The sequence below is a fragment of the Octopus sinensis genome, linkage group LG5, assembly GCF_006345805.1.
Source record: "Octopus sinensis linkage group LG5, ASM634580v1, whole genome shotgun sequence".
Lineage (NCBI taxonomy): Eukaryota > Metazoa > Mollusca > Cephalopoda > Octopoda > Octopodidae > Octopus > Octopus sinensis.
In genome coordinates, this window is record NC_043001.1 from 28,530,921 (window position 1) to 28,555,662 (window position 24,742).

Genomic DNA, 24,742 nt, shown 5'->3' on the forward strand with positions numbered 1-24,742 from the left:
CAATAGGACATTGTATGCATGTCAAAGTGCACAAATTAGCTAAATTAAGATACTTGGCTATTGTCTAAATATTATGTGTTCATATCTATCTACATGCTCGAGAGTGTTTGCCTCGTTAAAAATATCTCTATAATCAATTTGTGTAGCAGCTTCAATTCAATTCTATTTAATTTTTATTGTCTCAAAAAGCAAAAGCAAGGCCATGTAAGGGGGGGGGCAGGGAGTTATGTACAGAGAGGGTGGTCATACAAAGAGTTCAGGCCATTTCTGGTCAAGAGAGGCTTTGAACCGAGCGGTCATCGGCATCTTTACTATCTCGTCTGGCAGCTTATTCCATGGATCCACAACCCGGACGGAGAAAGCCCCTCTCCTTCGATTGAGATGAAATCGTCGTAGATAGAGCTTTACGGAGTGACCCCGTAGCCCAGCTTAATTGCATACCTAAACATTAGCAATGAACTTAAATCTTCATTACCTCCCTTCTACTTCTAATGAACAATGATTTATACAAATAATTTGAGAAGAAAATTTGAAAATTAAATAGCAAACAATTTCATATAATACACTATTATGTGAATTTATGTATAAGGTCATAAGATAAGTGAGGAACAGATGAGTTGAATGAAGGGGAAAAGATACAGATGTTGAATGCTTTTAAAAGATTTCTGTAGAGAAACGGGTAATAATAAAAGCAAACGTTACCGAAGACTTAAATTTTATTTTATTTGACAGAACAGAGATGTAAGGGTTTAAATTTGAAACACAGTTAGCTGTAAGAGTAAGGGATAACAAACAGAAGAGCAGAGAGAATGCCAATAAAAGAACAGTAAACTATTAAAAGATAAGGAGAGAGAAAATAAGGTGATATTGCATAAAGGGAAGATCAGTATAAAAACTGTGATATAGTAATGCAAGCAGATGAAAGATGCAGTTAGAAAATTGCCTTGAAAGATATATAAATAGAATAGGCAAAAAGAAGTAACAGTAGAAAGATCAGCATTGATTTAAGAACTAAAATCTATCTCTCACATGGCCAAAAATGTTGATGTTATGTGAGAAATATTCCTGATTTTCCAATAAAATCATGAAATCTTTTGATTCACTCTATAAATTACCCAAGGAACAATCAGTTCTCTTCTACCAGTGGACTATGGTACCTTACAACTCACTATAATAAGAACCATAAAACCAAAATATTTAAAACCAATTTCCCTACTTGACTAGTAGTTTTTTATTTTTTTATTCTTTCTGTGGTCAAATAAAATAGAGACTTGGCAGAATTTGAACTGGTAACTCACTGGAGGACTATAACATTAATCACACATTTCAGTAACACACACATACACACACACATCTATATCACATACTAAAAACTTAAATTTTAAGTTTATTTTTTTTATTCTTTAAATCCTCAAAAATAAAACACCTTTTACTTGTTTCAGTCATTTGACTGCGGCCATGCTGGAGCACCGCCTTTAGTCGAGCAAATCGACCCCAGGACTTATTCTCTGTAAGCCTAGTACTTATTCTATCGGTCTGTTTTGCTGAACCGCTAAGTTACGGGGATGTAAACACACCAGCACCGGTTGTCAAGCGATGTTGGGGGGGACAAACACACACACACCCATATATATAGAAATATACATATATATATGACAGGCTTCTTTCAGTTTCCATCTACCAAATCCACTCACAAGGCTTTGGTCGGCCCGAGGCTATAGTAGAAGACACTTACCCAAGGTGCCACGCAGTGGGACTGAACCCGGAACCATGTGGTAGGTAAGCAAGCTACTTACCACACAGCCACTCTTGTGCCTAATTTTATTCCTAATATTCTTTATTCCTAATATTATTTTTTTAGTTGTTTTTGATCTGTTTCATAACAGAAAATATAAATTGGGATAAACAGGTAAAACATTGGCTCCTTAATTAGATAATGATTTGGATGCAGTTCAGGACATGAAAAGGTCATTTTGAAATGCACGAGAAAATATGTTAAATCTCTCATCTCACAGCTGAGTGGGTCATTCTTGGATGGACCTCTAGCAGTGCAATACAAGGTCCAACAAATACTGCATGCAAATATCCAAATTTTCAAAACTAACCAATGCTGGTAAAGGGTATAGAAAGGGGTAAACAGATATTCAATTATCAATAAAAAAAGTATTTGAATATTTGACATTCAAACAAACTGGATCTCATTATGTATTCTTCAAGTATCCTTCAAATGTTGGGCAATATGCTAAGCTTGAGAAGACCTGTTAAACCAAGTGAAATCATAGTAGTGGCCAATGCCAGTGACATCTGACTGGCACCCACGCCGGTGGCATGTAAAAAGCACCATTCAAGTGATGGGCCTCATGGAGACAGTGACAGGTGACCAAGTCCTTTGGCAATAGACTGTGCTTGTGTAGGCCTGTCAAGTGAATAAACATCTTTAAAATTGTATTTTCAAACCTTCTTTCATATATATATTATATATATATATATATATATATATATATATACTAGCAGCATAGCCCGGCGTTGCCCGGGTATGTAAGAGCCCCTAGTAGGCAACGACTAATCCCAATCTAGTTCTTTCCCTCTAGGGAACAAAGGCGCATGTGTAAGTTGCAATGTCTTCTCTTCACTCGAATACTTCTATGTATACGATGTTCCTAGCTGTCTCCCGACAGAAAATGTGTTGCATATAAAAAGCTTAGATTCTCGACCCCATGTTGAATTTATCAATTGTTTTCAGAACTGGGGGAACTTTTCAAAATTTTCGCTGCGTTAGTTTTGAATTATGACATTGGGCTATGTGTGTGTCAAGTTTCATCAGAATCGGTTGAAAGCCGTGGTCAGGGTGAGGGTACAACCAAACAGACACACAGAAACACACACAGACAAACTGCCGTTTATATAGAGAGAGATATATAATTTTTCGACCAATTTTTATAAAGGCAAAGCAGAGCTACAGCTCAGTATGCTTTAGACATTTATTTTATTAAGACTGTATGTAGTGAAAAAGAAAGGGTTTCAATCAGTGCATAAAGAATGATACTAAAACCAGTCACTAGCATCTCTGCTAACTTACTCCCTATATTACACCAACAATTAGTTTGAAGTCTATCTCATACTTCTCATTAAATAATAATTTCAAGGTAACTTCCATGATAACATGTGAGTTTTTAAAATTGACATTTGAAATTTCAATAGATTTTCACTACTACATGTTATGCTACTTGGTCTATAAGTTATTTTAATGAAGCAGAATAAAACTGGAGACAAATTCATCTTCTGTTTTATTGAATCTTTATTTTTAAAACTATTTTAGGGCTTGATTTTCTTCATTGGAATCGTAAGTAATTTAGAGTTTATCTCTAAAATCGCAGCATTAGTTTATGTTATCGCCCTTGAAATAATTTACAGCTGAGAAGTACAGAATTGTTACATTATGTTAGGTATTTTATGCAGTGTTGAGAAATCGAAAGTGCATTGAACAAGTCTGTAGGGAAAGAAAAATGTGTAGATCGGAAATAAAGAAGAAACGGAAGAAAAATAGACCCAGACATTTTGTTTTGTAGGTATTTTTATTGAACTGTTTGATTCTTTAAGCCAGTGGTTTCCAAATTGTTTTTTGCTTACACACACACACACACACACACACACGTAGAAGCTCCTTCTATAAAATAAATTACTTTACTCTGCTATGTATTGAGTACCTTATTTACTGTGGTTAACCCCGACTCAACCCGGGACCTACATATATATATATATATATATATATACACTCACATATATACATATTCATTACTTTAGATTAAAATTTTTAAAAATATCTTGCTACACTTAGTGCTTAAATTCAGAAAATGTATTAAAAATGATTCTTTTTTTCATAACATTTTAGCATATAAATATGGTTTTAAATTTGGGGACAAGGCCAGCACTTTTAGTGGGAGGGTGTTAATCAATTACACTGACCCCAGTACTTCACCGGTACTTTATCTTATCAAACCCATCAAGATGAATGGTGAAGTTGACATCGGTATGACTTGAACCCAGAAAGTAAGATATCAGAAGAAATGCCACTAAGTATTTTGTCCAAGATGCTAACAATTCTGCCAATTCTTAAACTACAGAAATTTATAAAATACTCAATGTTTTATTCAATTTAATCAATGAGATGTGTCAGGACAATGTTTCTATATTTCAACGTATCTCTCTCTATATAAACGGCAGTTTGTCTGTGCGTGTTTCTGTGTGTCTGTTTGCTTGTACCCTCACCCTGACCACGGCTTTCAACCGATTCTGATGAAACTTGACACACACATAGCCCAATGTCATAATTCAAAACTAACGCAGCGAAAATTTTGAAAAGTTCCCCCAGTTCTGAAAAAAATCGATAAATTCGACATGGGGTCGAGAATCAGAAACACATACCGCAAACTGTCTAGGGGACGCAACTCCACCTTTTTTAACTAAAAAAAAAATTTACCATCATTTTTTTCCATTTTTTTGCTATTTTTTGGCTATAACTCTCTAAAAATGCTTTATAGTTATTTCCCTTACAAACCTCAGCAACGCCGGGCGATACTGCTAGTTTACAATAAACATGCTCTCATTTCATCATCAGTTCAATTAATCATTTCCCCATAGCTCAGCATTTTATGTTAGTGAGTTAAGAAAAGATTATATATTTAGAATTTCAACTCATATTTTTCACATTTTCAAAAATAGAATTTAATTGTTGCTGCAGAGCACCTAGGTAGGCCGAATGGTATGCCACAAGGTACCATTTGGAAACCACTGTTCAAAGCCTTTAAACTGCACCAAAATGTTTTGGGAGTTTTTGGGGTTTTTTTTTAACAAGACACAAGGCCAAAATTTGTAAAGGAGAAAAGAGAGTATAGTTAACTGAATCAACCCTCAGGTATACTATTACACTCACTTGAAGAAGGCAATCTTACCTTTCATATTGACACCAGTTTTGAGCAAATATCCTTCATAGTTGACCCCATTGCGTTTGGAAGACAATGCTAACTGTAATTAATGAAAAGGTAGGTATATATATAGCATTACACATACATTTTAGTATACAATGATAGAAAATAAAAAAAAACTTTAACCCTTTAATATTTAAACCAGTCATATCTGGCCAAAATATTCTGCCTCTTTTATGTCCAAACAGGCTAGATCTGGCCTCTCACACCTACTATACAATGCTATTCTAAAAACAAGCAATGGCATCAACAAAATTTTGATAATTTATGATCAATTCAAAACAATGTAATCTGAATACTAAACAGTTAAATGAATAACAGAAAATGTTACATTTTACTATTGACCATACATATTTGGTTTCAAATTTTGGCACAAGGCTGGCAACTCTAGGGCGAGTTGGGTAAGCCAATTACACCAACCCCAGTATACAATTGGTACTAATTTTATCAACGCCAGAAAGAAGACAGGCAAAGTCAACCATCACAGAATTTGAATTCAGAACATAAAGACAGATGACATACTGCTATGCATTTAGCCCAGTGCACTAACAATTCTTCCAACGGCATTCTGTCTGTCATTAAGTTTTGAGTGCAAATCTCGCCAAGGCTGACATTGCCTTTCATCCTTTCATGATAAATAAAATAAGGGGTTAACATAACTGACTTATCCACCACCTTCCCACAAAATTGCTGGCCTCGTGCCAAAATTTGAAATCAATATATAAGTTATTTCTAACTGCCTGACTGGCCCTCATGCTAGTGGCACATAAAAGCACCCACTACACTCTCGGTGTGGTTGGTGTTAGGAAGGGCATCCAGCTGTAGAAACTCCGCCAGATCAGATTGGAGCCTGGTGCAGCCATCTGGTTTGCCAGTCCTCAGTCAAATTTTTACGTGCCACTGGCATGGAAGCCAATTAGCTGCTCTGGCAACAATCATGCTCGGATGGTGCTCTTAGCGCATCAAATCAAAATAATGAATGGTTCAAATTATACTAAAAGCAGATCGAGGCGAGACATATTTTTGTTTCTTTATTTTATATGCAACTTTAACAAATATTTGTTTTGTAATTTGGCAGTACAAACACCCACCCCAATGACAACTTCTTTGAAGCCTATCAGGATATGCTCTCTTGGAAACCTAACTATTGAAGACAGCCACATTCTCAAATATCCTCAATATAAAAATCCTTCTTGCCTAGCTACAGCGCAAAAGCAACTATCAGGCAGAGTGGTCAATGGCCAGATTTTCCACTGATAAAATTTTTGTCAAAAGAAGTATTGTCAAACAAGTTTTTCATCATCAAATTGGTGTATAATCTTTTATACATTCAACTCCTCAAAAGAAACATTATCATTCTAGTAATATAAAAATTCAATTACAGTATTTTTTGGATATACAAACTGAATTTTTCAAACCAGAATTTACAGCCCAAAACATAGGTTGCAGGTCAAGATAACTTTGGAGAACCAAACATTCCATGTGAAATGCATCAGGATTTGAAAAAGAGGTGATGTTGTTTGCATGTTTACACTACATATTTACACTATATACCAGTTATATGCCAGAAAATACAGTAATCTTTACTCTTTTACTGCACAAAATAGTAGTAGTAATAGTAGTGGTAGTAGTTGTTGTTGTTGTTTTGGTGGTGGTGGAGGCAGCAGCAGTGTTGTTTCAGAAATTCTGTCTTATATGAAATTTAACAGTGACTATCACTGTTGAATATAGTTTCTTCAGTTATCTTTCTCTATAAACCTAATTAGTTTCAATGGGCAATCATAAATAAAGAACACACATATATATATATATATTCAAAAGTGTTTACCTCATCGCATGATTCCTGCTGCGAACTAAGCTTTCCTGAAAAAAGTTTAAAAAAAAAAAAAAGGTTAAACAAAAAACATTAGAATGACGATACACATTATAAACACTAATTTGAAACAAATAAAAACACTGACGATGAAACTTAGTTTATTATTGGGTTGTCCGGAAAGTTCGTGCCGGTTTTTAAAGGAAAGAAAAAGGTCAATAAATACTTGCCATTATATTTTTAATCAACCAAATATGAACCATTTTGCTGTACAATGCGTCTCCATCTTTCTTTTAACTTGAAAATAACCACTTCCCAGAATTGAGGTGACAGGGAGGGTAAGTCGAAAGGTAAGCTACTATAAATCGGCACAAAGTTTCCGGACAACCCAATACTTGTCTCAAATTAACTACTATATATGTTTGTTCTGCAATTTTAACTGCTGCTTTACTCTCAATAAATATTTCACTTTAAAAATATTCCTGAAGAATGAAATTATTTTAAAGACAAATTATGCATAATGCACGAAATTTCACAGAAAATACCAAGGCTAAATTAAGTGATGGTGGAAGCACATGGCCTGGTGGTTAAAGCAGCGGACACGTGGTTGAGGGTTCGAATCTCAGACCGGGCAATGTGTGTGTTTATGAGCGAAACACCTAAGCTCCATGTGGCTCCGGCAGAAGGTAATGGCAAATTTCTGCTGACTCTTTCGCCACAACTTTCTCTCGCTCTTTCCTCCTGCATCTTGCAGCTCACCTGCGACAGACTGGCATCCCGCCCAGGTGGGGAACCTCTACACCAAGGGAATCGGGAAACCGGGCCTAATGAGCCAGGCGTGACTCAAAAAAGAACAAACAACAAATTAAGAGATAGAATTATGTGTAATTACCATCATGTTCTTGTGACCGGTACAGCTTGAAAACATGCTAACTCTTGATGCTTTGGCACTCACCAACTGCCTCTGATCTTTGTCACATTGAGTGATGCATGTGCACATACTCTACACATTTATAGCAAGTGCTATTTTGATAACTGTTATCAAACTTGATATGTTATGATGGATATATCTGAATATATCTTTATCTCCAACTTAACAAGGATACGTTATTAGAACATTGAATACGGCATTATTAGCCTTGAGAGACCCTCTCATACAGGAACTCAGTGCATAAAAGCACACACACAAATCATAGCTGACAAGAATCATCTATTATGAGTGAGCTGTAACTCATATCACATGATTTTAGTCTACTGGCCCTCATCAGTGCGAGGTGTCAATGATCGTATTCCAGGAAAACAGCAGAAAGACTGGGTATTTTGCCCTCATATGATGGAAAAAGTTGTCTGCTGACAACTTTTTCCATCATGTAAGGGTAAAATATCCAATCTTTCGGCTGTCTTCATGGCTATACTGCATTCAAAATATTACTTTCTTGTTTGTATGATATATATATAATTTTAAAATAGGATAAAATCTTTAAGGATTTATCAAGTAGTTAGCGTGAAAAACCTCATAAAAGAAAAATCCACCAATTTTTCTCTTAAATATATTTATTTATATTATATAGAGGGCATTACTATACATAAATGCCACATGCTAGGAGGGACTCAAAGTCAAAACTACTTTAAGAGTCCCTCCTAGCATGTGGCATTTATGTATAGTAATGCCCTCAATATAATATATATATATATATATATATATATATATATATATCCCATCAGATACTCGCTCAAAAGCCTACATATGCATACACACACAAATATTTCATTAGGAAATAACTTACTCTCACACTGGTTCTGAAGAAGAAATTCCTGCAAACAGAAAAAAAAAATGAACATTCAGAAATGGAATCAAAGTTAACTTGACTCAATATACAACAGGTTAAATGCAAACAAACATAGTTAAGTGTTGATCAGCCAAAATTGTTTAGAAAAAGAATTAAATTATAATTAAATTATAAGAGTTAAATTATAACAAAATAGAGAAAGAAACAATCATCTCTAATAGTTTAATGGAATATATTTTATGCTACCGAGAAAGAGAGAGAGTGGAAATAGCAACAAGTGAAAAAGATGTGCTTACTGTTGTTGACCTGATTTAGATCTCATCAAGCAATCTCAAATCAAGAGATATTCCAGCCATGAGAATCCAAAGTACAATGAGATTAGACTGCAGTTTCTAGCATATCAAATGACCTCATAGCAGTTTTGTTGTTTGTAGCTATACATGCATTTGTGGGTGTATGCGTATGTATGTATGTATGTACGCTTGCGTATGCAGATAAGTATGCATAAACATGTAAATATGTGTGAACGTATGCATGTACATATGTACGTGTATGTATGTGCATATAGTGTATATGAGTGTATAAGTTTGCAGGTCGGTGTGTATGTATATATCAAAATGTATATATGTGATGGGTAGAGAGGGCTATTATGCGTGTGTGAAGACAGAGGAGAGCACTTAAAAATAATAATAATAATAATAATAATTGTGTACAGTGCTCAGGTGCATACAACTCATCTAAAGTGTATATATAATCAGGTGTAGTTTCGGCGGATTTTGGAAAGCATGAGGGCCTTAAAGGATGCAGTGTCATGGCAGTCAACAACTGACGCAGGCAGCTTATTCCATGCTTCAGCAACTCTGAGCGTGAAAAAATGTTTCCGAAAGTCATGGGAGCTGTGTTGTTTTCTGACTTTGTAGGCATGTCCACGTGTGTTAGACACATGGAGATCAAAAAGGTACAATTGTACAATTTTGTCTGTATTGTTTGTTTATAGACATAGGGTATGCTCCCTTGTATTTATATCTCAGTTTGTGTGTGTGTGTGTGTTTTATAGTGAGTACCTGAATAATGTTTCTCCTCCTCTTCTCTCTCAACAGTTTTCATATCAATATTCTTATTTTCTTCTGAATCTGACCATACGCACCTCTTCTACTAAACCTCATCCCATCCTTCTCTTTTCTCTCTCTTTCTTTCCCCCCCTTCCTTCCCTCTAATCCCAGTTACATTTCCTTTGGCACCACTCAACCTTTCTTAAGACTGCTCACTTTCAAGGAATAATAATTATTCCATTGTTTAAACTATTTCACAGTTAAAATTGATTCTACGATGAAGATGGTAAAATTATTTCACCAACACAACATCACTAGTTTACTCAAACTCAGCTGTTTTACTATACTCTCTCTAATATTTTAAGAGTGTTCCTGGAAGGTCAGTGACTTACTCATGTTTACTACAACATTCGTAAACAACATTATTAACTCCAAAAAACAAATACTGTCTTGTCTATGAATCACATGATCGCAATAATAATGATAATAATAATAACAATAAATATTAATAATAACAATAATAATAACAATAATAATAAATAATAATAATAAATGATAATAATAACAATAAATAATAATAATAATAATAATAATAATAATAATAATAATAATAATAATAATAATAATAATAATAAATAATAATAATAATAAATAATAATAATAATAAATAATAATAATAATAATAATAATAATAATAATGGTTGGCGTTAGGAAGGGCATCCAGCCATAGAAACACTGCCAGATCTGACTGGGCCTGATGCAGCCTTCTGGCTTCACAGACCCCAGTTGAACCGTCCAACCCATGCTAGCATGGAAAGCGGACGCTAAATGATGATGATGATGATGATGATTATTATCATTATTATTATTAAGGTAGTGAGCTTGCAGAATTGTTAGCATGTCACGCAAAATGCTTAGTGGCATTTCATCTGTCTCTATGTTCTGAGTTCAAATTCCACTGAGGTCATCTTTGCCTTTCATCATTTCTGGGTGATAAAATAAATACCAGCTGAGCACTGAGGTTGATATAATTGACCTACCCACTCCCCTCCACCATCGCCCCCCCCCTGAACTTGCTGGTCTTGTACCAAAATTTGAAACCAATATTGAGGGGAGGTTTTAATTTACGTCACTTTAAAATATAAAGATTGTATCAAGAGGAACAGGGGTAGTCTCAGGTGGGTTGGTGTCAAAAGGGTTAATTGCAAACTGAAAAATACTTACTATTTGTAGTCTCTGCCCAGAAGATTTAGCAAGTTGGTAAGCTGGAATAATGTAGAGAAGTTGTGTAAATCAGAATTGAAAAATATATATCATTCCATTACAAAAACACTCAAGATATCAACATATTCTGTTTATAAAACATGCAAGGAAATATTACAACATATGTGAGAGGGGGGAGAAAGAGGGAGGGTGAGAAAGAAAGAAAGAGAGTGGGAAGAGAGAGAGAGAGAGAGTTTATCTTTAGAAAGCGTATAACTGCAATTTTGATTACAGTTGGAATATTTATCAGTTCAAACATAATTGATGACTAAATGGGTGATAAAATATGCAACAATTTTAACGAACCAAAAAATATAATTACAACCTGCACTTGTGAGGACAAAAAACATTAGCTTAATGTTTAATTCTGGTCAAGAATGGTAAGGGAGATAACTCTATAATTTAAATAAATTAAAAATTATACGTGTATGCAATGATGAATAAGCTTGGTCTTTGGTATTCAGTAATAAGTCTAGGCATGTTTCTCTGTTTTATTAGACAAGCTCAGTAAGGTAAAGTCTTTCCGACTACTTTTTAACCAGTCATGAGCAAACTGTGGCCCCTGGGACTTTACGAACGGTATGTCTAATGAAAAATAACTTTGAATTCTTTTGTAGTGTGGACAAACATGATAAGCCATATCTCATGCAGCCTACCTTTTGATAAAGGTTACCCATGCCTGTTTTAGACTTTAAGATGATCAATATATAGAGTTTATGTGTGTAAACACTGGGATATATTACAAATTATATGACTGAGTGGACAAATTTGCCCCTCGTCTCTCCCTCTTCATGTCATGCCAACACCACGGACTTCTTGTGGCTTCAGGATTTCAATAATATGTTTGTATATTTTTAGATTGACATTGCAGGGCAGGTGTGAGATGTTGGATCTGGTCAGTTCTAACATAAAACAAGTAGAATGTTCATTATGGATATGGCTGGATTAAATGCTAAAGGATTAAAATAAGAAACACACACACAAAAATTAATTGTATTACCTGTCATGTTAGGGTTGTTAGGTGAATAATAATTTATCTGAAAAGAAAGAAAAAAGAAAAAATTCAATAATATATTCATGTACAAATAAATAAAATTAAGTTTTAAAAACTAGCACATATCTGTCAACATGATTAGAACTGAAGAGATAAACGGTCAAATTAGAATTGTTCAGAGATGCAAGCATTCCTTGAAGAGACAAGAGAAGCTATCACTTCTAATACTGACCAAAATTATTGTTGTTTCTAGAACTGGTCAGAGATGACATGTCCAGAATCGACCATACATGCAGTCATACCTTAGGTACCATACAGAGATCTGCCATTTCTAAAATCAGTCAGAGACTGACATCTCTAGGAACAATTATGGGTGCTTTTACGTGCCACCAGCATGAGGGCCAGTCAGGCGGTACTGGCAACGGCCACACTCAAATGGTGTTTTTTACGTGCCAACTGCACAGGAGCCAGTCCAGTGGCACTGGCAACGACCTCGCTTGAATATATACATATAGCCAATATCTAGAAGCAGTCAAAAACTCCATCATCTGTAGAACCAGCTAGAGGTGCTACGACTTCTAGAACTATCCAAAAGAACATCACTCTATCTCTAGAATAATACCACATTACAGACATTTCAAGCACTTTGTAGACTAACAAAGAACTTTAGAAACTGTATATACAAACAATAAATATTTAAATGAAGCTAATAGTTTTTGTATGTTTCTAAAAGGCTAATGTGTGTCATACATGATGAAATCAAAGTCTCAGATCTAAATACTTGACAAGTACACCTCTATAATATTGAAAGTAGTTTTCCTAGAAATATTTGTGCAGTGGACAAACATTTCTAGAACTAATATCAGAGCTTCGGATTTCTCTTCACTTTTCAAAATGCACTGACATTTCAATTAGTTTTCTTGCACTAATTACTGCAAGGTGTATAGTTTCGAAAGCATAAGAGTATGCCTATAAATTACTAATATAAACTCCATCTTGCAACAAAGGTCAAACACAGGACAGTTTCTACTTACATCTGCTCCTGAATACAGAATTCTCATTGTCTTCAGTATATCATCTTCCTGTGCAGCTTTTAGGAGGGCCTATAAGACATGAAATGAGATTTCAAATAAATCCATATACACATACATAATAATCATTTATTCATCATTATTATCATATCATCATCCTATAATAGTTCTGTTTTTTGGAGATATGAGTGCTATAACACAAACATGTGCACACGAAAGACTTTCAGTTTCCAATTACCAAATCCAGTCGCAATGCTTCGGTCAGCCCAAGGCCATAGTACAAGACACTTTGCCCAAGGTACCAAAGCCAGTTTCTATAGCATTTATGGAAATCAGACAAGCTTGTGATAGTTGCTGCTGTTAAATTTCAGATCAATCCTAATGAAGCAGTCTTCAAAATGACAAACAACACACCCATTGTTTGTTTTGTTTAGTTCATCATCAACGTCATCATCATCGTTTAATGTCTGCTTTCCATGGGTTGGACGATTTAACTGAGGACTGGCAAACCAGATGGCTGCACCAGGCTCCAATCTGATCTGGCAGAGTTTCTACAGCTGGATGCCCTTCCTAATGCCAACCACTCTGAGAGTGTAGTGGGTGCTTTTACGTGCCACCAGCACAAGAGCCAGTCAGGTGACACTGGCAACGGCCACACTCAAATGGTGTTTTTTACGTACCAGCAGCACTGGCAACGACCTCGCTTGAATATATATATATATTTTTAAGTACCCATGCCAGTGACACATAACAGCACCCATGCAGGTGACACATAACAGCACCTGAGCAGGTGACACATAACAGCACCTAAGCAGGTGACACATAACAGCACCCATGCCGGAGATACGTAACAGCACTTGTGCTGGTGATACACAAATGCACCCACTACACTACTGGAGTGGTTGGCATTAGGAAAGACATGAAGCTGTAGAAACCAAGCCAAAATCACACTGGCACCTGGTACAGCTTTCTAACTTACCATTTCCATCCAAACCATATTCAGTTAATAAATATATAAACAAAAAACAAATAAACAACTGCACTTACCTCATTTAGCTCTTCATGGTTTTTATAACAATGATAATAGTTGACAAAAGCTTTGTTCTTGTACTTATTTTCAATAAACAGCTTACGTTCTGCTTCATTCGTGTCCCAGTCAATGACAAAGTCTGGATTTTTATTAAATTCCCAAAAGTTATTTGCATTCTCGTTGCCAATTCTAAGAAGTACCTGCAAAGTTTCAAAAAGAAAATGAAATTAAAATTACGATGATGTATTTTGTATCTTCTGATTATTTTTGAGCTCTTAGCAATCAAAACATAGCATATCGTTTATCTTTCACTTGTTTCAGTCATAAGACTGTGGCCATACTGGGGCACTGCCATGAAGAATTTTTAGTCAAATGAATCAACCCCAGTACTTACTTTTTTAAAGACAGGAACTTATTTTATCAGTCTCTTTTGCCAGACCACTAAGTTATTGAGAAGTAAACACATTAACAGCAGCTATCAAGCAGTGGTGAGGGACAAACTCGGGCAAAAAGACACACAAAAATATATATTTATATATGATGGGCTTCTTTTAGTTTCCATCTAGAGAGAGAGAGAGAGAGAGACTGAGAGAGACACAAAGAGAGACTAAGAGAGAGAGACTGAGAGAGAGAGACTAAGAAAGAGAGAGAGACTGAGAGAGAGAGAGAGAGAGAGAGACTGAGAGAGAGACTGAGAAAGAGAGAGAGAGACAGAGAGATACAGAGAGAGAGAGAGATACAGAGAAACAGAGAGAGAGACTGAGAGAGAAAGTATGAGTGTGTGTGCGTACAGACACGTGTACAGGCATGCAAGAAGCAAGTTTATAATTATCAAACATGCAAATTCTTTTAATGAATACAAATACAACTTACTTCTATTAGTGATGTAGTCCATACTTTAACATCCAAAGTCATTGACTTCACCACATTAAAATCTCGATGAATTCCTAAAGAAAATAACACAAAAGAAGATACAAAATATTCCCAAACCTACTTGAAACTCAAAGGAGCAGTAACAAAAAAAAAGAGAAAGGAAAACAAGAAGAGTTAATATGTTATAATAATGAAATTATTGTTTATAGTACTCAGGTGCACTATACACTACAATATTTGAAATATTGAATATAACATTGGCACTTCTTCCACCAAACTAGTAAAAGCTGCACACAAATGTTCAGATATAGCATCATAGATTAGCCCTTTTGCAATCATATTTCTGGGGAAGTAAACTATTCACAAATTTAGATAAATTTTTAAAATAATCAAGAAATGGTTAAAGATAAAATGCTTCGCAGAATTTGTTCCAGCTCTTTACATTCTGAGTTCAAATCCTACCAGGGCTAACTTTGCGTTTTGTCTTTTTTGGAGACTGACAAAATTAAGTGTCAGTCTAGTTTCATTTTTCCCCAAATCTATGGCTCTGTATTAAATTTGGAAAAATTTATTAAGACAGTAATTGGCACTACACAAATGTTTCTTATAGAAACTAAAATAGAAGACTGTAGTTGCACTTGTCTAGCACTGACTTTAATCTTAAAGCATTACGTTAGAATTAGTCATTTCCTCACCGGGCACCATTCCTGTGCCCAGCCAAACCAGCCATGCCAAAATAGACAGCGCAGTTTGGTGCATAGCTACTGCACGCATTTTTTTTCTCTCCTTCTTTCTGTGTTTTTCTCTCTCTGTGTATCTTTCTGTTGAAGAGCGTAGGCTCGAAACGTTAAAGACTTGTTTTATTTATATTTCCTGAGCGCCATACTAATACAATTGTTCGTTTGTTTTCCACCTGCCTTCGTCTTTTGTTTATTTTCATAAAGCTTCCCATTATATATATATATATATATATATATATATATATATATATATATATATATATATATATATATATAGGGATTGCATTATTCAATTAATCTTACAACATAGTCCCATAAGATTTGCAGGAGGTATGCAAGCTATTTCTACAAGGTCTGCTTAGAAGCCCCATTTTGAGTTTGTCTTCATATAAATATTAAATATCAATAATGATAGTGATAGGAACAACAACAATGGCAATGATGATGAAATTAACAATCTTATTAAAAACTTTAATAAAAAATAATTAACAAAATCTCACCTGAACATTTCAAACAAAACACCATGCCTAGGTCTATAGCAGCCCAAGTTGGTTCTGAAGTAAAGTAAAAACATTGTTAGAATAATTCAGAGGTTTGAGTTGTTCCTTATTTAAATGAATTCAGGCATATTCATGTGTTTAAGGAGTTCAGTTCATAGTTTTGTGGTTCTGGGTTTGATCCTAATGAAAAGCTTGGACAAATGTTTTCTATTGTAACCTTGAGTCAACCAATGTTTTTAATGTTTGTGCATCCAATTTGGCTGGAGTATGTGAAGAAGAACATTACCTGCACATGTGTGCATGTGTCATATGCATGTGTATATATACATGTGTGTATATGCATGTTTGTGTACACTAGTGCAAACTGATGTACCATGATGCAGCTCTCTCCCATACATTTACCCATCTTTTGTCCCTCATCTCCCAGCATGACGTTACCCCAGTTTGTACTCTTTCAAACTGCATGATGACCTCACTAGCACATGTAGCACTGAAAAAGTATTCAGTAAATGCTGTAAAGTGGATAGTGATAAGAAGGGCATCCAATCATAGGAACCATCTCGAATCAAATACTGGAGCCTTGTGCAGTCCTTAGGCCCAACAGATTCTGTTAAGCCTTCTGACCCATTCCAGCATGGAACACAAGCATTAATTAACACATTAACTACCATATGTACCACTGATGGTTCATCACAAACTTCACACAACCACCATAAGCATCACAGAGGTATATTTTTATAATTTGAGAAATTATTTTATTCTGTCTCTTTGAAATTATTTCAAGAATATTTATATAACACGAGTGCTAAATATTAAAGCTTAATTATGAAATATTGTGAAAATGCAAAAATATTATTGTTGTATTTTGGAATGGTCATTTTGCCAGTTTAGCCAATAAAAACACACGCACTATATATTTGGTGTTACTTTGCTTCAGCGTTATTTATTTTTTACATTAATCTTGATCTTATTTCGGCCAGAGTTCTTTCGTCACACTCCTGTGACCGCATCAGTGGTCCTTTGCTTTCTTCTTTCTTATTTGTGTGTCTCTCCTTACTAACGGTCAGCTATTTTGTATTTTGTATTTCTAGTGTATGTGTCTTCATTTGCGCATGCGTAAATCTCTATGTGCATCTACGTTTAGTTAGCGTGTGTATTGGGGGGAAGTGCCTGTAATATTTGTATCTCCTGTTTATATACATTCGTGTAAATTAAACAGCTTACAGTGCGATCAAAACTACTTGGCGGTTCCACTGAGTTCCAGTAACAGGTTGTGGCAGTTAACGTGTTAAATGATCCTGATGATCACTAGAGGTTAAACCAGAAAACATTGCTCTCTTTGAAACAAAGTACAGGGGCATCTATATTTCAGAACAAGGGCAATATGAAGGCATAAGGCCTGTGCTTTTTCCAGGATTATTATTAATAATGCAAATGACATAAAATGGCTTTAAATGAGTTTGTGAACAGTGAAAGAATAGTGGCAGAGAGCTGAAGCACTGGGACATTACCTTCTAATTAATAGCAAGAAATTATTGACTGTTTTAACACAAAACTAACAAATCTTTATCTAAATCTATAAAAACAAAGAAAACAACTTCACTCTTTCCAATGGCTTTTGAAATCAGGAATATGATATGGCTTACCTTCCATTCCACAGTCAGCACAATGTTTGTTGCTATTGTTCTCCCAGATTTTTCTTGCAATCTGAAATTTGAACATATGTATACCAAAATAAATACATGCATGCCAAGGAATTAGATTTTATCAACAGCACAGTCCAGCCAGAGTCATTTGCAAGCAGGCAGGTATAGGTAATTATATATATATATATATATATATACAGGGTGTCCCCAAAAAATGTATACACTTGCTGCAACAGTCTGTCATGCCAAGCATTAGAGAGGACTTTGAACAGGAAGAGTTTTATTTCCAGCAAGATGGGGCACCTCCACACTACCATCGCGATGTTAGATCCTTTCTTGATGGGATCTTGCCAAACAGGTAGATTGGACGGAGAGGTTTTGTCGAATACCCTCCACGTTCACCAGACCTCACACCACTAGACTTCTTTTTATGGGGCTACCTAAAGGACAAAGTCTACGCACAGAAACCTGCAACAGTCGTTCAATTGAGGGCAACCATTGAACATGAATGTACGAATATCCCAAGGGAATTGTTCCATGATGTGTGCCATTCCATCGCTTCGCGTTGTCAGCAGTGTCTGGAGCAGAACGGACATCAGTTTGAGAACATGCGATAACAAGACAATAGAATGATATTTGTAAATTCTTTTACATGTTGAAAATTATTCGAATTATAATAAACCCCAAATTTACAATTATTTAAGGTGTGTATTCATTTTTTGGGGACACCCTGTATATATATCATCATCATTGTTTAACATTCACTTTCCATGCTAGCATGGGTTGGACGATTTTGACTGAGGGCTGGCAAACCAGATGGCTGCACCAGGCTCCAGTCTTGATCTGGCAGAGTTTCTACAGCTGGATGCCCTTCTTAACGCCAACCACTCCAAGAGTGTAGTGGGTGCTAAATTTTCCCATTCTATCAATGTTCACAGAACACCTCAATGCAACAAAGAATGAATAAAGAGGCAACTTTCATCAATAAATATCTTCCCCAACTAAATATGAACACATAACATAATACAGAACACTACTAACCTTACAATTAATACCACTAACCCCCATACATTCCATACACCATTCACATTACAATTCTATATCTAACCTAATTGCACCAAATCCAGAACTACTTACCTCCCTTACAAATAATCTTTTTTCTCAGGAGCTATTAGACCTGACACCATCCATTAATTGGTGTGCATTCAAAGCAAAAAGCAATAAGTTGCATTCAAAGCAAAGATTACTAACTTACAAAACCGGTATGCTTGAATCTCTTCAAAAATTTCACAATGACTTTTGTTACTTTTATTCCTACCTCAGTTCATCTAATTGTATATATCTTTTGTTACTTTGCATAAAAAGCTTTTACTTTTTTTTATATTTACAATGTGCATTTTCGTCTATTTCTCTTACTTTCCCCTTACATTACCACATGTAGTCTCTATTTTATTTTTGCAACATATTTCTATTATAACCCACGCTAGCATGGAAAACGGACGTTTGATGATGATGATTATATGTATGTATGTATACACACACATGCATAACCATATATACACACACAGACACGCACACTCACACATTCTGTAAATAATAATAATGGTATTTCTTTTATAAGCTTAAAGCTTATAACAATCACGTGATAATGGAGCATATAAGCCCTCAACAGGAAAGTGTAAGCTTTCCCATATGCATGGGACACAAACCCAAACACACATCCCATTGTTAATGCAAGTAAGTACACACGCACACACAAACATATATATATATATATATGCCGTTGCCAGCCTCGCCTGGCCCCCGTGCCGGTGGCACATAAAAAGCACCATCCGTTCGTGGCCGTTGCCAGCCTCGCCTGGCACATAAAAAGCACCATCCGATCGTGGCCGTTTGCCAGACTCGTCTGGCACCTGTGCCAGTGGCACGTAAAAAGCACCCACTACACTCATGGAGTGGTTGGCGTTAGGAAGGGCATCCAGCCGTAGAAACATTGCCAGATCAAACTGGGCCTGGTGCAGCCTTCTGGCTTCCCAGACCCCAGTTGAACCTTCCAACCCATGCTAGCATGGAAAGCGGACGCTAAACGATGATGATGATGATGATGATGATATATAAATTTGAAGGATTTAAATTAATAAAAGGACATAGTAAGTATGTCTACCTGCAGGAAATAAGAGTTTTGATTTATTTCCAGCAGGTAGACATACAAACTCACACACATATATATTCGTTTATTCTTTTACTTGTCTGACTGCAGCCATGCTGGAGCACTGCCTTTACTCAAACAAATCGACCCCAGGACTTATTTTTCCTAAGCCTAGTACTTATTCCATTCGGTCTCTTTTGCCGAACTGCTAAGTTCTCGAGTGAGGGTGGGAGAACAAACACAGACACACAAGATGCACAAAAATAAATGTACATATATACAATGGGCTTCTTTCAGTTTCCATCTACCAAATCCACTCAGAAGATTTTGGCTGGTGCAAACATATATATATACATATATTACACATACACACACACACATATATATATAAACATACACACACACACATATATATATATAAACACACACACACACATACATACACACATATCCCTCTCTCTCTTTCGGAGAGGCACTGAGCACCTACACGCACATATACACACACGGCAGTAACTTCCACCTACCGTATTCAATCACAAAGCTTCAGTCGGCTCGGGGCTATAGTAGAAGACACCTGCCCAAAGTGCCATGCAGTGGGATTGAACCCGAAACCACGTAGCCAGGAAGCAAGCTACCTAACCGCACAGCCATGCCAGCATATATATATATATATAAATATATATATATATATAATATATATATATATAAAAAAAGAATTGCAGCGTGGAAGGTGTTTGTAAGCCATTTAAGAAACACACAAAAGCCGTTCAATTCACTTCAACATTTAAGTTTAATTTGTCAAAATATTTTCGTCGCTTTAAGACCGTGACCTGTTCACTGACAAAAATCCGGCTTTTGCATGTTTCTTAAATGGCTTACAAACACCTTCCACGCTGCAATTGTTTTCGTTTCAGCACACGATCTCAGATCAAATCACTTGCTATGCGAGTACATCTCTGTAATATATATATATATATAAATATATATATATATATATATATATATATATATATATATATATATATATACATATATATGTATGTATAGGCATAGCTATAGATGTGTTCTAAGAAGCTTACTTCTCAACCACATGGTTTTGGATTCAATCCTACTGCATGGCAAGTTGAGCAAGTGTCTTCTGCTTTTATCATTCACTTGTTTCAGTCAGACTGTGGCCATGCTGAGGCACTGCCTTGAAGAAATTTTAGTCAAACTAATCAATCCCAGAACTTCTTTTTCTCTAAGCTTGGTAGTTATTCTATCGCTCTCTTCTGCTGAATTACAAAGTTACAGGGATGTAAACACATCAACACCAGTTGTCAAGTGGTGGTGGAGGACAAGCATATACACAAAGACACACATACACACACAGGTATGTGGAGGCACATGGCCTAGTGGTTAGAGCAGCGGACTCGCGGTCGAGGGATCGTGAGTTCGAATCTCAGACCGGGCGATGTGTGTGTTTATGAGCGAAACACCTGAGCTCCACACAGCTCCGGCAGAAGGTAATGGCGAACTTCTGCTGACTCTTTCGCCACAACTTTCTCTCACTGTTCCCTCCTGCACCTTGCAGCTCACCTGCAATGGACCAGCGTCTCGTCCAGGTGGGGGAACTTATACGCCAAGGAAACCAGGAAACCAGCCCTTATGAGCCAGGCATGGCTCGAGAAGGAACACACAGATATATAATTATATAGATATCTATGTTGTGCTTCTTTCAGTTTCCATCAACCAAATCTACTCACAAGGCTACAGTAGAAGACACTTGGCCAAGAAGCCACACAGTGGGACTGAACCTATACTAGCTAGGCAAGACAAGGAAAACACACACAAACACACAGACTGTATCAGAACAATTACCCTCCATAGGACAATTCTCCCTGATGACAACTACCCCCCTAGGACAATTACCCACCTTGGTTATCTACCCCCTCTCCAATATATTAAGAAGTTTTAAATCATCATCTGTTGTCCTCAGGAGTAAATGTCCCTGGGTGGGGCATCCATGTGGCTGGGAAGCAAACTTCTGCACACATCTGATGAGAACTAGAATGAAGTGAAAGATGACAATAATTCAAATATTTTTACCTGTAAATCTACTAGTGCAGAGTCAATTGCATTAGTCAACACCACTTTCCATCCTTTCATTTCCTGAGTGTTATCAAATATCATGCTGGAAAAAGAATAATAAAAAGCTGATATTATTACAAGTCATTCTTTGTTTAACCCTTTTGTTACTGTATTTATTTTGAGATGCTCTGTGTTTCTTTCAATTACTTTAACCCTTTAGTGTTTGCATTATTCTACCAAAATTAATCCTTTTTTATCCACATTGTTTTGAACAAATCACGCATTATCTTGTAGCTATGCGATTTTAATGAGGTAGCTGTTAATTTTTAAAACAATATTGTAGGGTTAGTGTGAGAGACCAGATCTGGCCAGTTTGAACATAAAACAGGCAGAATACTTCTGGCCAGATATGGCCAGTTTAAATGCTAAAGGGTTAAATATGACAAAGAATTTAGTAAGATAACTTAGTTATCATGAAGCTAGTGTTAGGAACATAAATTGTGACTAAGGTTTGGTGGAAGATTTTAATTCAAAACTTATAAAAACAGGACATTTGTACTCAGAGCCAGAGCCGGTTTCAGCCGAGTTGGTAACGAAAGGGTTAAAGTCATCAGGAGATAATAAAGCTAACTTGCTGTTCAGTAGGTACAAATTTCTTTTGAGTAATGATTTTGGAGAAAGGGGAGAGGGAGACGGAGAGAGAGATGTGAAGGAGTGTGCATGTTATCATCAGTTGTTAATGGAAAATACAACATGGCAGAGACAAAATGGAGAAGGCCTGACAGCAACAAATGGATACAGGTTAAAGATTCGCAGAACGCTTTATTATGTTCAGGAATTACAACCGTGTTTCGTGGTCTGCTACCACAACAGCTCCTTTATAGGATCCAGTTAGCTCAAGACATCATCAGGAGGAACCACATCCAGTTTTGGCCCCTACTACTCTACCGTTTTGACGTGGCAGGTACCCCACCCTTTCGGAGGTGTCTTCAGGTGTGGTGTTGGGTGCATGTCTTTCTTCTTCTTTCTTTTGTTCCCTCACCTCTTCGATGTATCGTCAGTGAGTGTCAGCCGGTGAGTGACTGTCTTGTCAAATTTTCCCTTTACAACAGCTGGGAAAAATGGTCAAATGTGTGATGATGATGATGTGATGGTGGTGGTGGCGGCGGCGGCATGTAGTGATGATAATGAGGAGGGGTGGGGGGAGAGCAACAACAGGAACAATGCTGGTGATTAGAATAATGAAATTTATTTAATCTAAAACAGTATTTTTTCTGTTACCTAATGTGACAAATCCTGTAAATTAGATATTCCATTAAGATTTTCATGCCCTTTCTCTCTCTCTTTCCCTATCTATTTTTCACTCACTCCATTGTTTTGAGTATTGAGTCCAACAGTCGAAAAGTTAAACTGCATAGAATATATTTGTATACCTTGTGCAGCAATTATAAATGAACATGAGAGAAAGAGAGAGAAAGAGAATGATAGACTACAGAAAATGTAGAAGATATGCAGAGGATACAGAAATAAAATGGAAACATAAACAAAACTGTTGGAACTATAGGACGAGAGAATGTGTATTGTAAATACCCAGCATGCAACAAAATCCTGTGTTAAGGTAACTTAATGAAGACTTACTTTATGTTGCAGTAATGCGTGCATAATTGAAGTTTATTTCGAGCAAGTTCTTTCACTGCTGCCAATTTCATGTCAATCTCATGAATTGGAGAAGCAATTTCATAATCCTGCACCAAAACAAAAACAAGAAGTAGGACATATTGTTATTCGGAGAACAATTGTTTTCACATTCCAAGAAGCATTCTATTAACATGTAATGCAAACTACTTTGGAAGATAGATCAAGAAAATAATGAAATTGAAATGAATTCTTCTATTATGTAAAATGAAACCAAAAAAAAGAAGCAATAGCTACCTTTTGATTGTGGTAATAACATAGAATACTGCCTTTCAGTGCTACAAAGATTTTGGCCCTTTCATTTTCAAACTTGATAATTCCCTGTCAAACAATAGGAAAAACAAAGAATCTGATTAACATGAATTTCTCTGAGAATTAACATCATCTTTTGTGTTTCTATCTGTGTTGTATTATTGTAAATGTGAAATTAGCAAACATTAAATTTAAGTAACAATTCATACAGATTTGACAATGTAACTCTACATGAGGTATGTAGTTGTGTCCTTGGATGTATATGTGTACATGCATGCATACGTACTTACAACTGTGACTGGAATTAAAAATCTTGCTTTTCAACCTTTTGGTGTTAAGTTCAGTCCTATTGCATAGCACCTTGGCAAGCATTTTCTACTAGGCCCAACCAAAGCCTTGTGCATGGATTTGGGAGACAGGAAACTGAAAGAAGTCTGTCGTTTATGTAAAGCATGTGTGTGTGTTGTGTGTGAAAACATGTCTGTGCAAGGAGAACTATTTACCCTATTTAGCAACAGGCAAATGGTTGGCAACAGGAAAGGCATCCCAGCTGTAAAAAAATATCCACCCCAACAAATTCCATCCAACCCTTAGCTAGTATGGAAAAGCAGATGATAAAATGGTGATGGTGATAATGATATATCTCATTCTATCTTCTAGTTAACAATAAGCAATCGTTAGGACCTCTGAAAATATAACCTGTGGTAGATAGTCTAGCATCCTTTACAGGAGGAAAATTAATCTCTCATCTATTTAACATTGCATCATCACTGAATCAGCATTCACTTTTCCATGCTTGCATATGTCACAAAAGATTTCTATAACTGGACTCTCTGTCTAGTCTCTGTCTTGGGAAGGT

The 24,742-nt window shown here is 36.0% G+C and overlaps 1 protein-coding gene across 7 annotated transcripts in view; it reads right to left on the reverse strand.

Moving 5' to 3' along the window:
- The window catches only part of LOC115212284 (arf-GAP with Rho-GAP domain, ANK repeat and PH domain-containing protein 2), a 351,834-nt gene that overhangs the window by 54,656 nt on the left and 272,436 nt on the right, over positions 1-24,742 (reverse strand). For all 7 annotated transcript variants that reach the window (XM_036503278.1, XM_036503280.1, XM_036503281.1 and 4 more), the window contains 13 exons: positions 23,869-23,952; positions 23,575-23,681; positions 21,955-22,039; positions 17,718-17,778; positions 16,072-16,125; positions 14,832-14,905; positions 13,976-14,158; positions 12,932-13,000; positions 11,904-11,940; positions 10,865-10,905; positions 8,586-8,613; positions 6,814-6,848; positions 4,953-5,025 (listed from right to left, as the gene is read on the reverse strand). In XM_036503278.1, the coding sequence (XP_036359171.1) occupies positions 4,953-5,025; positions 6,814-6,848; positions 8,586-8,613; positions 10,865-10,905; positions 11,904-11,940; positions 12,932-13,000; positions 13,976-14,158; positions 14,832-14,905; positions 16,072-16,125; positions 17,718-17,778; positions 21,955-22,039; positions 23,575-23,681; positions 23,869-23,952 (931 nt within the window). The remainder of the gene's footprint in view (positions 1-4,952; positions 5,026-6,813; positions 6,849-8,585; positions 8,614-10,864; positions 10,906-11,903; positions 11,941-12,931; positions 13,001-13,975; positions 14,159-14,831; positions 14,906-16,071; positions 16,126-17,717; positions 17,779-21,954; positions 22,040-23,574; positions 23,682-23,868; positions 23,953-24,742) is intronic.